General features: G+C 47.8%; 1 protein-coding gene across 1 annotated transcript; it reads left to right on the forward strand.

The window, feature by feature from the left end:
• Positions 1-2,864: 2,864 nt before the first annotated feature.
• LOC309327894 (suppressor of cytokine signaling 3-like) lies at positions 2,865-11,466 on the forward strand. The gene is made up of 2 exons (XM_081837515.1): positions 2,865-3,683; positions 10,680-11,466. The coding sequence occupies exon 2, from the start codon at positions 10,731-10,733 to the stop codon at positions 11,343-11,345; it is 615 nt and encodes a 204-aa protein (XP_081693641.1). The 5' UTR covers positions 2,865-3,683; positions 10,680-10,730; the 3' UTR covers positions 11,346-11,466.
• Positions 11,467-13,487: the final 2,021 nt, after the last annotated feature.

Consider the following 13,487-nt stretch of genomic DNA (forward strand, 5'->3'; position numbering starts at 1 on the left):
CATGTGCACACAGCAAGGGGACACACACACACACATACGTACACCTTACATTGCAATAATATGCACAGACAAACCATAGGTATGCATTCGCATTATTTACCCTTAAGGAATGATCCACCCAAAGAGACACACACGAATAAATGGATACAAGACAGCACAGATTTATGCATGTCTACTCAGAAGCAAGTAAATGTGCATCGGAATACAGCGCTATGCCCACACTCCAGGGAAAATCCACAAGCTCCATGCACATGCCAATTTTGCACACGCATCCACCTATACATATGGGAAGGTATACACCTGCATGTCTGCACCTGCCCAAAATGTGTATACTTGGTACTGGTGTTACAATGGTTCTGTAAAATCGAGAGGTACAGTACAATAGAAATATATTAAATAAAACTAGCAAGTGACCCCCCACCTATATATTGCATTGATTTCTTTTTCACATTTGTATCATATCACGGTCAAGGTGGCAGACATGGGACTGTCGCTTCTACATCACAACAGCCCTACAAGGTAAGTTACGACAAACAGAAGAAACTGGCTTGTATAGAGTTGACCCACCTAGCCCAAGTACACTGGCTGGCAGTGTAGGGCTGGCAGTGGGGTGTCTAGGGTTGTGAACACAGGTCTCTTCCAGCTGTACCTGGAGATGCCAGGGGTTGAATCTGAGACCTGCTCAATGGAATGCATGAGCTCAGCCATGGAGTTTCAGCCCCTTCCTAAATTAGGCTCAAAACCAGCATTAAGCTAAGGATAATCTCCAAGGCTCATTCCAACCCAGGTATCTCCCTGGCCCAAGTGCACCGCCATATGTGTAAGACTTGCAGCACTATAATCCTATATCCAAAATCCACAGGACCAAACGTAATGTTGCTGCATAGTGAGCAAGCTTTGGAGCATTTTCTGAACCCTTTCATCAGCCTAGATGAACACAATACAGTTGTACCTTGGTTGTCGAACGCCTTGGTACAGGTATGCTTTGTCTCCCGAACGCTGTAAACCCGGAAGTAAGTGTTCCAGTTTGCGAATGTTCTTTGGAAGCCAGAAGTCCAACGCAGCTTCTGATTGAGTGCAGGAAGCTCCTGCAGCCAATCGGAAGCTGTGCCTTGGTTTACGAACATTTTCGGAAGTCGAAGCGACTTTCAGAATGGATTCTGTTCGAGAACCAAGGTACAACTGTACCTGCAGGTTATAACAAATAATGTATGTGTAATGTATATGGAGCTTTAGGGGCAAGTGAAGGCCAGCAGATTTATCCTCACACAAACCCTGTGAGGTAGGTTGGGCTGAGAAACGGCAAATGGCCCAATGTTACCTAGCCAGCCGAGCTTGAATTTGCACCCTGTACTCCCCAGTCTTAACGAAACACCAGACCACCACACTGTAAAGTACCGTTTATGTTAATCTCCAGCTTCACTGCTGAACAGGAATATGAACCCAGGTCCTCATTCCATGCTCTTCCCAGAACACCACTGTAAAAGTAGTAGTAGGTAAAAGTTAAAGAACCCCCGGACGGTTAAGTCCAGTCAAAGGTGACTATGGGGTTGTGGTGCTCATCTCGCTTTCAGGCCAAGGAAGCCGGCGTTTGTCCACAGACAGCTTTCTGGGTCATGTGGCCAGCATGACTAAACCGCTTCTGGTGCAATGGGACACCATGACAAGTGCCAGAGCGCATGGAAATGCTGTTTACCTTCCTGACACAGCAGTACCCATTTATCTACTTGCACAGGTGTGCTTTCAAACTGCTAGGCTGGCAGGAGCAGGGACAGAGCAACAGGAGCTCACCCCACCCAGCGGATTCGAACCTCTGACTTCTGATCAGCAAGCCCAAGAGGCTCAGTGGTTTAGACCACAGCACCACCAGCTCCCCTTAGTAGTAGTAGTAGTGAGTAGCAATAACAATAACACATTTGTATTATTTATTACATTTATGAGATGCTTCATTAAACATCCCTATAAAATTGCAATAAACTTAAGAGACAACCAGCCTACGAATTCAGAAAGCAAAACCAGTGCTGATATTCAGCAGTAAAATACTATCTATAGCACTTCCAAGTGTTCAGAGCGTTTTTCCGTGCGCCAAGCAGTTCTAACCCCTTTAACAACTGTTAGCCAGGTCAGTATTATTACCATCTCTCCTCTCTGAGTTCACAGCCTCGGCCTCTATTTTACAGGGAGCGATGGGGCGGGTGGAAGTCAGTGCCTGGGTAAGACCGCCTAGCGGTTAGCTCACGGCAGAGCCGAGATTCGAACCGGGTACTTGGTGGCCCGCGGTCCCGTCGCTTAGCCGCTGCGCTACACCGGCTCTCATTGGATGTTCCTCTCCATGTTCCGCGCACAAGACGCTCTACCTACACCGCCTAATAGGTGCGCACGCACAAAAACTCCTGCTCCGTGCACGCGCGTCAGTGCAAACTGCCCATGTGCAGAGAGCAACCTCATGCGCAAAGTGAAGGCGGCGGGCGGGTGGCCACGGGCCACTTGGGGGAAGGTTTTCCCACTTCGTCTCTTGGGACGCCCGGCCGCGAGGGGGTTAACCGGGTCTCGCGTGGCTGTTGTTTTTTTGCTTTTCGGCCCGCGGGATCTCCCTGCAAGCCCCTGGATCACCTTACCCAACCTCTCTTCCCTCTTCTGCAGCAGGGATAGGCGGGGACCAGCTCGCTTTCCCCTCCTCCTTACCAACAGTCCCCTCCACACTTCCAGGAATCACCCAGGAAAAAAAAAAAGGCAGGAGGGGGAGGGAGCCTAGCGGGGTTTACACAGCCACTTCCTGCCAATCAGGAGCCTGCCAGCCACCTCCGGCGGCCAATGAAAGTTCTGACCATTCATAAAAATAAATACTCTTGCCACACTCCACCCCAGCCACACACAGGCACCAGGAATCCAAGCCTCTCTTTCCCCCAGCGTGTCAGTTTCCCCGTGAAACATACAAGCTCCTCTTGGAACCGGAGCAGCTCAAATATTATTCTTGTAGCTCTCGCTCTCTTTCCCGCCCTTCTCCGCCCCTCCAGCTCCCAGCACGATGCAGCCAGCAGCAGCCACACGCTGACATGAGATGCGAGTTCACCGGCTCTCGCTCTCTTCCTCCTCCTCCTCCCACCGCCGACCAACCCCGCTTTACTCCGCTAACGGGAAAAGCGCTTCAGAAACGCGCGCGCACATTCACACGCACTTCCAGGAAACCAGAAAGACGCTGCGATTCTTGGCGAGAGGAAACGGATCGGTCGGCCTTTCTGCGCGCACACTCCTCCCCCCTCCTCCTCCTCCGCCCCGAGCAACTTCCACCACTTTCGACTCCTCTTGAGTAGTCCTAATCCGGGAGGTATCCGGTGTGTGTGTGTGTGTGTGCGGGGAATGTGGGGGGGAGAGAGAGATTAATTGGCCCAGCCTGGGAACAAACCTCCCATCCGGTGCGCCCCAGGCGCGCGGGGCGTTTGCAGACTCTGCTCGGCGCACCGTTTCCCCCTCCCGACCACAACCCGCCCCCCTCGCCGGCGTTGCAAGTATGGCAAAGGCAGGCGATCGGACTGGGCTCGGTTTCGGCAGAGGATCCCGCAAAGGGAAGAGCATTTTTAAATTTTGATCCCCCCCACCCCACCCGTTTCCTCCCTCCCTCTCTTTTCTTCCACTCTTGGAGAGACACACACAGGCACCTCGCTGCTTTCACGCCGCCAAAGGTAAGTGAGTTTAAAATAACGACGACGGCGAGAGCATTAATAACCCCCATCCCACTCCCTGTTTTATATTGTTGATGTCAGAAGTGGGGGGACAGGGCTGAGATTGCAAAGGTGGGGAAGAAGACGACGAGAAGACAGGACCAGCCCGCCCAGAGCTAGAAGCGAGGAGTAGTCAGTGCCAGGGTAACTTTGGCTCCTGCAGTATTGTGGTGGTTTTCATGTCAGGCGCTGGTCAGCCTAGGAGAAATAACTTTCTCCAAGTTTAATTTTGTTTCCTCGTCATAAAGGATTAATTATTATGACGGTTATTAATTATTTAGGGAAATAAGGGGAATCCAGATTATAGGCAAAGCAGCACGGTGGTTTAGGTTGGTTGTGGGGGGGGGGGGTAAACAAGGACTGGAATCTGTACAAATTGGAAATCTGACAAAAAAAAAGAAAAAAAAGAAAATGCAAACTTCCAAAACATTTAAGATTTTGCTTTTGAGAGCTGGAGGACATTAATGTTCTATCTTTGTGGCTGTTGTAATTAAAACAAAACAATATGCACAGCCAACTTGCTACATTCAGGACTTTTCCATTTCCACCACACACGCCTTAAGAAAACCTAGTTGGATTGCACAACTGGGAGTATTGGGAAGGAAGTGGAAAATCAGCAGGATTTTTAAATTCAGCTAACCCAACAGAAAATTTATTTAGGAGCTGGTTTTCGAACCATAGCAAAACCTTGCTTGGAAGCCCCAGCTTATTTCCACATATTCCCCTTGTAAAGATGAACAGTGTTTCTTTGCTATTCTGTGGAATTCTATCCCTAGTATCATCAACATCATCGTTATTTGTTATCACCATCATCAAAATAGGTATTGATTGCCTTTCCGTAAACCATCCTGAAGGCATTGTTGCTGCTTGAAAAATGAAGGAGACAATAACATGTAATTAAGAGCAGCGAGAAAAGGAGGGGCCTTTGGGGGTAAAGGCTGCAACTCAGAGAAAGAGCATCTACTTTGCGTTGCAAAAGGTTCCCTGGTTCAGGTGTGGCTGGGCATGTTCCGTGTCTGAAACCCTGGAAAACCACTGCTAATGGTGCTAATACTGAACTAGACGGACTAATTGTCTGACTGTGTTTAAGGCTTTTTACTGTGTTCCTACAGTCCAACCCAAGATGTGCATGGTATTTAAGTCCTGTCTATTTAAGTGGAAAACTTATGCCCATGCTTAAGCCTTCCGTTTTAAATGTGATCCCCTTTTCTAAAGCCTTCAAGTCCAAAGCGATTGCAAAAAAGTTTTGCTAACAAGAGAGAAAGAGAGAGAAAGAGATGCAATGAGGTGTGGCCAGCTTGGCAGGGTGTTCTGCCGTTGCGATGCCACTGTTGAGGAGACTCTTCCTTAAGTATAGAGGGAAAGGTGTGTGGGACTTGGAGTAAAACTGCCTTAGAAGATCACCAGTGCCAAGTATGCTCATATGTGCCTCTTGTTTATGGTTAACCATCAAGGACTTGATTTAAACCCATGCAGAGATTCAACAGGTAACCTCCACCAGGGGACCATTCTGCAGCCCCCCCCCCTTGGGAGTGAATTGTCCAACTGCACCCAAGGCAGAAGGAAAACCCAGAGCGCCGACTCACACAGAGATATGACAGGCAACACCCATCTGACATCTGACAGCAGCTTTTGTATGACTGGAAGCTGCTAGCATAGCTGATCCAAGGAGGATCTCTCTCCTCCAGCAAAGACTGGAAAGCTAGAGCAGTGACTCACAGAGAGGCAGCCTTATTGTGGATGGGTACTTCGGGCTCACAAAAACAGTCAATCATTTACCGTATTTTTTGCTCTATAAGACTCACTTTTTCCCTCCTAAAAAGTAAGGGGAAATGTGTGTGCGTCTTATGGAGCGAATGCGGGCTGCGCAGCTATCCCAGAAGCCAGAACAGCAAGAGGGATTGCTGCTTTCACTGTGCAGCGATCCCTCTTGCTGTTCTGGCTTCTGAGATTCAGAATATTTTTTTTCTTGTTTTCCTCCTCCAAAAACTAGGTGCGTCTAGTGGTCTGGTGCGTCTTATAGAGCGAAAAATACGGTACTTTCTTTTTTTATAGGGGGAAAAAGAACATAGGAAGCTGACCTATGCCTGGTCAGGCTTCTGATCCATCCAGGATGTAGATCTACCTACTGCCTTTCCCATCACCTGCTACCTGATGTTTTTAAGTGGGGGTCCAGGAGTTGACCCTGGGACCACCTGCATCCGAAGTTTATGCTTCACCCACTGAGCCAGTGTCCCCTTCCCCAGTTTCCTAATGGCAGGGCTTGCAGTTTCTTCATACTGTTTGTTGCACTTAGGTAATTTTAGACTCTGGACACTAATGGGCTCGCAGCCTGCCCCACTTTAGGCGGTCATGTGTTTTGCTTCCCTTTCTTCAGAATGTGGCAAGCCTTTCACCCCCTGTTCCTGCTGCCGAGGGAGACAGCTGGACCTCTGGCACAAAGACTTGCCCCATGGCAGCCACTGTTTGCTTGTGGCACCCAAGTTGGCAGGGACATTGATGGGTAACTTAACCGTTTCAAAGCCTGGACACAAAGGCAAACATTAGCATAACGTTTCCATGTGCTAATGTATATGTAGAGATGGGAACATCTCTAGGGATTGAATCTGAGACTCTCTGCGGGTGCTGCAACCACTAAGCTGACAGCCCTCCCCCCTTAAAAACAAAACAACCACCCACAGATTTCTCACTCAAATCATCCCAGATAAATTTTTCAGTTAATTTGGAGCAGAGGTTGCCTCTACTCAGTTCCTCTTCAGATTCATTTATCCCCATTGATTTCTCACAGGCCCTTCTCCAAATCAATTCTTTTTGCCCAAATCAACTCTAGATAAAGTAGTCTTAAATTAATTTATTTCCCCAGGTGATTATCCTACACAGTAACCTAGAGCTCTCTCACACGCATGCATTCAATTTCCCTTGAATTCATTACCTGGCTTCAAACACTAGGGGGCATTAGAAAAAGGTTTGAACCCCCGTATCTCATGGGCCCACCTGTATCAACTCTACAGTTTGGGAATTACCGTATTTTTCGCTCTATAAGACGCACCAGACCACAAGACGCATCTAGTTTTTGGAGGAGGAAAACAAGAAAAAAAATATTCTGAATCTCAGAAGCCAGAACAGAAAGAGGGATCACTGCGCAGTGAAAGCAGCAATCCCTCTTGCTGTTCTGGCTTCTGGGATAGCTGCGCAGCCTGCATTCGCTTCATAAGACGCACACACATTCCCCTTACTTTTTAGAAGGGGAAAAGTGAGTCTTATAGAGCAAAAAATACGGTACCAAATTCCCAATGTTCGCGTGTGGGTGTGGGGGTTTTATTTCTGCATCAGAACCTCATCACAGCCCTGCCAGCCTGTACAGGGTGCTTTGGTGGTGGTGGGTGTGATTTCTGCCTGAAAAACGATAGGTGCAGAAAGCACCGCTCAACTCATTTTTTTTTCAGGAGAGATTGGGGAACAGGGTACTGTACTAGAATCCTGCTGCCACATCCAAGCCCATGTATCTGAACAACAGAACTGTGCTCTAATGTAATATAAATCCCCACCCTCCCTCTCAGTATTATTCACAGATGCCTCCTTTAAAAAATAAGAAGAAGAAATTCCATATATTGTTTAATTTTTCTGGAGTAGCATTCGCCACGTCGATTCTGCTGTGGGAATGAAGGCTTCCAAAAGCACTTTTCTGGCAGAGGTTCTTTGTAAACACTGGCATAGCATAGCTTCCCTCCCGCCCCCCCCCCAAAAGCAAGTTAACCACACCCATCCCAGTTAGTCTCCTCCCCCTAACTTTTGCAGAGGGTCTTGGGAAGCAGCTACAGTGGGATGATAAGATCTTCCAAGATGGTGTCCAGCAGCAGAATGGTCACTGCAGCCTGATGTGTTCTTGGGGCTGTACCACTTCAATATCGAGGCAGGAGGAATTGAACGATGGAGTGTTTTCTCTTGCACTCTGACCATGGAAGCTAGTATGTTGGGGGAATGGTTCTTGATTTTTGAATGCAGGGATGTTTTGGTGTGGGGAAACTTGTCAAATGCGCAGCCTTCAGCTTCCAGTAGTACAGCCCTGAGGAGGCTTTACCAGGCAGAGCCTGGATATTAGCCCTAAAACGGGGGTTCAGACCTCGTTGTTGCTTTTTATGCTCACAAGCAGATACACATCGGGTGAAGTTTCCCTATCGCTACAGCTCTCTCAAGGAAAAGCATTACCTGTTGAATTTCTCCCCACACACAGCTGGCAGAGGTATATGACGCCTACCAGAGGGGAACCAAAAATATGGCAACCCTGGTCTAAGCCACACTTGAGTAGGCTTTGAGTCCTTATTATAGGAGACTATCAGGAGGTTCACACCTAGAAGGCACCAGCATATATTGTTCTGAGATGGGCAACAACTTTGGGGTTCTTAATGTGTGCAGTTTGCAAATCCATGGGAAATCCTAGACAGCTGGACAGTTCAAATTACTTGAGAATGTGCAATGAATATAACAGTGATTCCTTTCCAAAGTGACAAAAAAAGGTCTTTGCTTCCGCTTTCCCAGGAAGTAAGAAGTTGCAGGGTATGGTTCCTTTTAATGAAATATCAGTTACAAAGGCTTTGCAGCAGGTGTTTACTTATAAAAAGACAAAAACATTTTGGGAGCAAACAGGCTTATATTTATCAGGCCCTGCAAGTGCTATTTTGGGTAGTAGACTCTCAAGGTGGTACTAGGTGAACTGCTACAGCCCACCCCAAGACTTCACTGCCAGCTCTGTGAGATTCCTTGTATGGCTCCCTATCTCCACCCCAAACTCTGGTGGGTGTTGCATTCCAAAGGAAGGAGTGTTTTCCATCCATCAAGGATCAGTATGCTGTTTTGACTACCATAGGTGCCTCATACAAAATCATTTTATGACCAGTCATATCCATATCATTAAATGTTTATCACATTTAAAGCACCTGCCTTTCCCCAAAGAATCCTGGGGACTTTGGGGGAAGCCACCTGTTGAACAGCTGTAAATATGCTTTAAACGTATGGTGTTAGATGTGATGTCAGTAGAGGGATTTGAACCCAACTCTTGCAGGTCTGAATGCATTGAAGCAGGCCTGGTTCTAGGATAAATAGCACCCTGGGGTGAGGGATGCCTGCAGCACTCCCCTCTGTGGCTGGTTTTGTAGGGTTGCCAAGTTATGTACCTTGTGCAAGGTTGCAAAACCCAATGGTATAACATGCCCTTGTTGCTCCCAGGCGTTCCCAGAAATGCTCATGAAAAGATCCCGGAGCTACCTGTCAATGATTTTGCCCCAGCAGTGTAGACAGAACAGTCAACAAACTCTGAACTTAGCTGGACAACAACACACACACACACACACACACACACACACACCCCTTCTTCAGCTTGGCACCCAAGGAGAGCAATAGAGCTCATCCACCACTATGTTTGAGCTACAGCCATTAGTTCCAAGTAATCACACAACCAGATTTGCTGCGAGATCAAACAGTCTTCTATGCTTCTGTCCAGTTTAGTAACAGGACAAGCTTTGGAGATGTGTCAGCAGAACAAGGTGGGAGAGGGGTGAGGCAGTGGAAGGGAGAGTACCACTGTACACTGCAGATAAGAGATACAAGAGCATCTTCTCAACACTTCGTCCCTGCAGCCTGTTTTGGATATACAATCCCCTGGACTATGATACAGTGGGGGAAATATCATTGCTTCTTAGAATGATGGGATTGTAGAGTTGGAAGGGACCCCAGAGATCATCTCTGCAATGCAGGAATATCTGCTGAAGCATCCACCCAGCCTCCACTTAAAAACCTCCACGGAGAGTCTGCCACCTTCCAATACAAGGGAGTCTGTTCCACTGTTGAACAATGCTTGGTGTTAAAAAGTTCCTCCTGTAGAGTCAGGATCTCCTTTCTTGTCACTTGAATCCACTGGTTCCAGTCCTAATCTCTGGAGCAGGAGAAAACAAGTTTGCTCCATCTTCCATGTTAACAGCCCTTTAGATATTTGAAAATGATTATCATATCTCCTCTGAGTAGAACTTAGTTGGATACAAGTCATTGATTTTAATGGGTCTATTCGCTGTATGACTAATTGGATATCACCCAGGATCCTAATATGTCCTCCCTGCTTTGATATCTGGGCACCCAAATTTGCCTTTGTTCTTCTGGGTATAACTTTGATGAATGATTCCCATAGTGGCAAAGGTTTGTGCAAGAGCTGAGTTTGCTCAATCAACACTGGACAACATAGCTAAGGCTTCCTGCAAGAAGTTGAAAGCTGTGAAGTCAAGTGCTCTGACAAGCTTGGCGTACTGGAATGTCAACACAACATCCTTGGTTTGATCTGGTCAACCAAAGAGGTTTTTTTTCTGCCCCCACCCCAAGGCCTTACCAATTTTGATGACGTGGCAAAAAAATAAAAATTAGGTACAGCACTAGAGTGAGCAGAGAGACCCAGCACCCTGGTTAGGTTGCAAACCACCTCCTGCCCAGTTGGCAGATTGATCTGGTGGCCACAACCTCCCATCTCAGCTGATCTGCATGGAGTTGTGTGTCTGCAAGTTTGTGAGGTGGCCACACCCACACCCACACCCCACTGATGGACAACACCTGGAAGTTTTTGGCCAAGGGTGAATGTGGCTCTCAAACAAAAAAAAAAAGCTCTGCTTTGCATAAAATGCCAAAGCTACTTTTCAGACTAACTTTGCTAAACCTGCTTTGTTCAGTCGTGCCGCTCCGAGATCTTTCACAGCAAATGCACAGGAATAATATGAAGCATTTTTAGTTAGTGTGTCTCCATTTAGGCGCATATTGAAACAGACCTATTTCCCAAGTTTCTTGGTTCTGCTTTTATGCCTTGTCTCCAGCAAAGAAGACGCGAGTCCAGGGGAGAGACCTGCCCTGCACCTTTCAGCTGGAGTTTGAAAGCCTGCAGGTTCCTGCTGCATGAACCGTCTCTGTCTTCCTTTTCAGATGCTGCTCCGGTAACCGACTGAGCGTCTCTCCCGGCCAACTGGAGGCGCAATGGTCCCCCTGTGCTGGTGCTGCCCGCCAGCACCTGCACCAGCTGCGGCGGCCATGACGGGCACGGCCACAACCTCCTACCACTTCAAGAGTTTCTGTGGGGAGTTTGAGCGGGTGGAAAGCGCCCTGGAACGCCTCGAGGCCAGCGGCTTCTACTGGGGCAGCCTGTCTGGGGCCGAAGCCAAGCGCCTTTTGACCTCCCAGCCGCCTGGCGTCTTCCTCGTGCGAGATTCCTCCGACCACCACCACCTCTTCACCCTGAGCGTCCGCACCAACACGGGCATCACCAACCTGCGCATCCAGCAGCAGGGCTCAGCTTTCCACCTGGAGGCCTTGCCAGGCGCTGGCCACCCCCCGGCCTTCCACTGTGTGGTCCGGCTAGTAGAGCACTATCTGTGCCTGGGAGCAGTAGAAGGGGGGCCTTGCTACCTGGAGAGGGAGGGGCAGCCCCCAGTGCCTTTGGCCCTCGCCCATCCGCTCTGCTGCAAAGTGCCCACCTTGCAAGAGCTGAGTCGCCGGGCAGTGCGTGCCAGTATGAGGGGCAGAGGCGATGCCAGGGCTCAGCTGCAGGGGCTGCCAGTACCGCAGGGACTCTTGAACTCGCTGTGCACCTGAAAGGCTCTTTTCCTTCCCAACATTCCTTGTACAGTACATAAGCAGGCCTGTCTGCACAGTGTATTGCTGGGGGCGCCTGTTTATCATTATATTTGTGGAATAAACCAACTGGTATACTGGGGGCAGCCATCTCTTCATTCATCAAAAGCCTTCAAATTCATTCTGATGCTCTCAAGATGTCAAGTATCACCAGAAGCAGAGAAAAGGAAAAAAGCTGCCTATTCCAGGGCCTGGGTGGGCTTGTAACACAAGCCCACATCTCAAAAGCACATCCAGAGAAAGGTATAAAGAATTCCTGCTTTTGGGAGGAGTTGCATCCTTGCAGGTTCACACTTGTAATCTTGATGGCCTAAGATGTAACTGTTGCCCTAGAACAGGTAAGAGTTCTCTTCTTCACCAGAAAGTCACTAGGAGATGCACTGCTCAGTGTTAAATGAGGGGTAAATGCAGTAATCTAGCAACAATCAGAAGTGTAGTAATTTTGTCAGAATAAACCAGTCTTCTAGGTGTGAGCAACCTCCGTTCCTTCAGATGTTAAACTAAAAGCCGCCTCATCCCTGACCACTTCTCATGCTTGTTGGGCTGATGGGAGTTGCAGTTCAGCCACATCTGAAGGGACAAAAGTTCCCCATACCTGTTTTAATGTGCCACAAGCAAAGGTTCTTAAAACGTTTAGCTAGAAATTGTGAACTATGCTACAAATGAGAAGCCCTTGCTTCCCATAGTATGGGGGGAAGGATGTGGGCATTCCATGACCAAGGAAAAGGCATTCTTTGTACAGATCAGACTGGTGTTCCGTTGCAAAGGGATCCTTCTCTCCGCACCAGAGCCTTCTCCCACTCGCTTTTCATGTTTGACCACCACCACATCCCATTTTTCTACACATGACACAAATCTTTCCAGTCACTGCCCTAAGGGCAGGTCATTACTGTAACTTGACAGGCCTCAAGAATGTTGACACAGGAAACTAGTTGAGAGAAAGACGTTTTGAGGCAAAAAGAAAGTACAAGCTCAGCTAATCTGATGCTGCATCTGGCGACTCTTTAGCTTGTGTATGTTTTCATAAACAGCCTGGTGTGTGCAAAGGCCATGTCACTGGGGAGCCTGGAAGAGCAGAGGGGGCCACAGATCTGCAGCAGTGTTTAAAGAAAGCAGTGACTTCTAGTTTATTACTAGGGACTAGGCTATACCAGTGAGCATATATGCTCAACACTTGCCATGCACTCAAACCCTGTACAAACTAGCAGGAACAACCTGCCATACCAGATGTATTAAAGCTTTAAAACAAACAAAAAAAAATGTTTTAGACAAAGCTAACTTTGTCTAAAACTGCACCTGACCAATTAATAATTGAAGTTAATTTTTGTATCCTGTGCTGCTCCAGTTTACCCGAACGTTAACTCAAGCCACCCTGCCCCCATTTAAATCAACTGCAGTCAAGAGTTGTCTGATTTCAATCTTATTCTTGGGTTGTAGATTCTGCATTTCTTGTTGGCAAGCCAGATCTCTTACTGGAAACTCTGGGAGTCCCTGCCAATTTGTCTCCAAGGCGAGGTGACCCAGAGCTTCAAGCTGCTCTGATAAAACTTGAAGGCTAATTTAACTTCAACTTCTGTTTGCTTGGAAGTCTCCTTAAAAGCAATGAGACACAGCACACATGGGAGGTGCATGCAAAGTTGGCACCCAAAGCGCTCAATTCTGCTCCCGGACCCCGAATCTCTCACTTTTCCACCTGCCATCTGTTCCCGTAGATGCCTCCGGGAAAGATCCCAACTTGTTTCCTGCCAATTTCTTTACTCATCGCTCACCTTTATGCTATTTTCAGCAGCAATCGTTTCCATCTACTGGAGATAAGGGTTGCAATTCAGCTATACATATATGCATGCTAATTCCAGGAATAATCCCCCTTGAGTGTACAGAAAAACAAGGGGTAGTATTATGGGTCCAGGGAATGAATGACCCAGGCGGCCACTGGGAATGGCCTCTCCTCTAGATTTGTTTCGACTTTCCAAGGCAAGGGGGAGGGGGTTGGCGGAAGACAAAAAAACAACTACTGTTCCTTGTTTTTGGACCCTTCTGTGTGCAATGGAGTCAGCCATTTCATAGATGGAAAAGAGGCATGTATATATTAAGCGTACAGTA

Source organism: Podarcis erhardii, assembly GCF_964252035.2.
Source record: "Podarcis erhardii genome assembly, chromosome: 13".
Lineage (NCBI taxonomy): Eukaryota > Metazoa > Chordata > Lepidosauria > Squamata > Lacertidae > Podarcis > Podarcis erhardii.

What these genes read in the sequence shown, in the direction of transcription:
- LOC309327894 (XM_081837515.1), top strand. Translation starts at nt 10,731, where the DNA reads ATGGTCCCCCTGTGCTGGTGCTGCCCGCCAGCACCTGCACCAGCTGCG.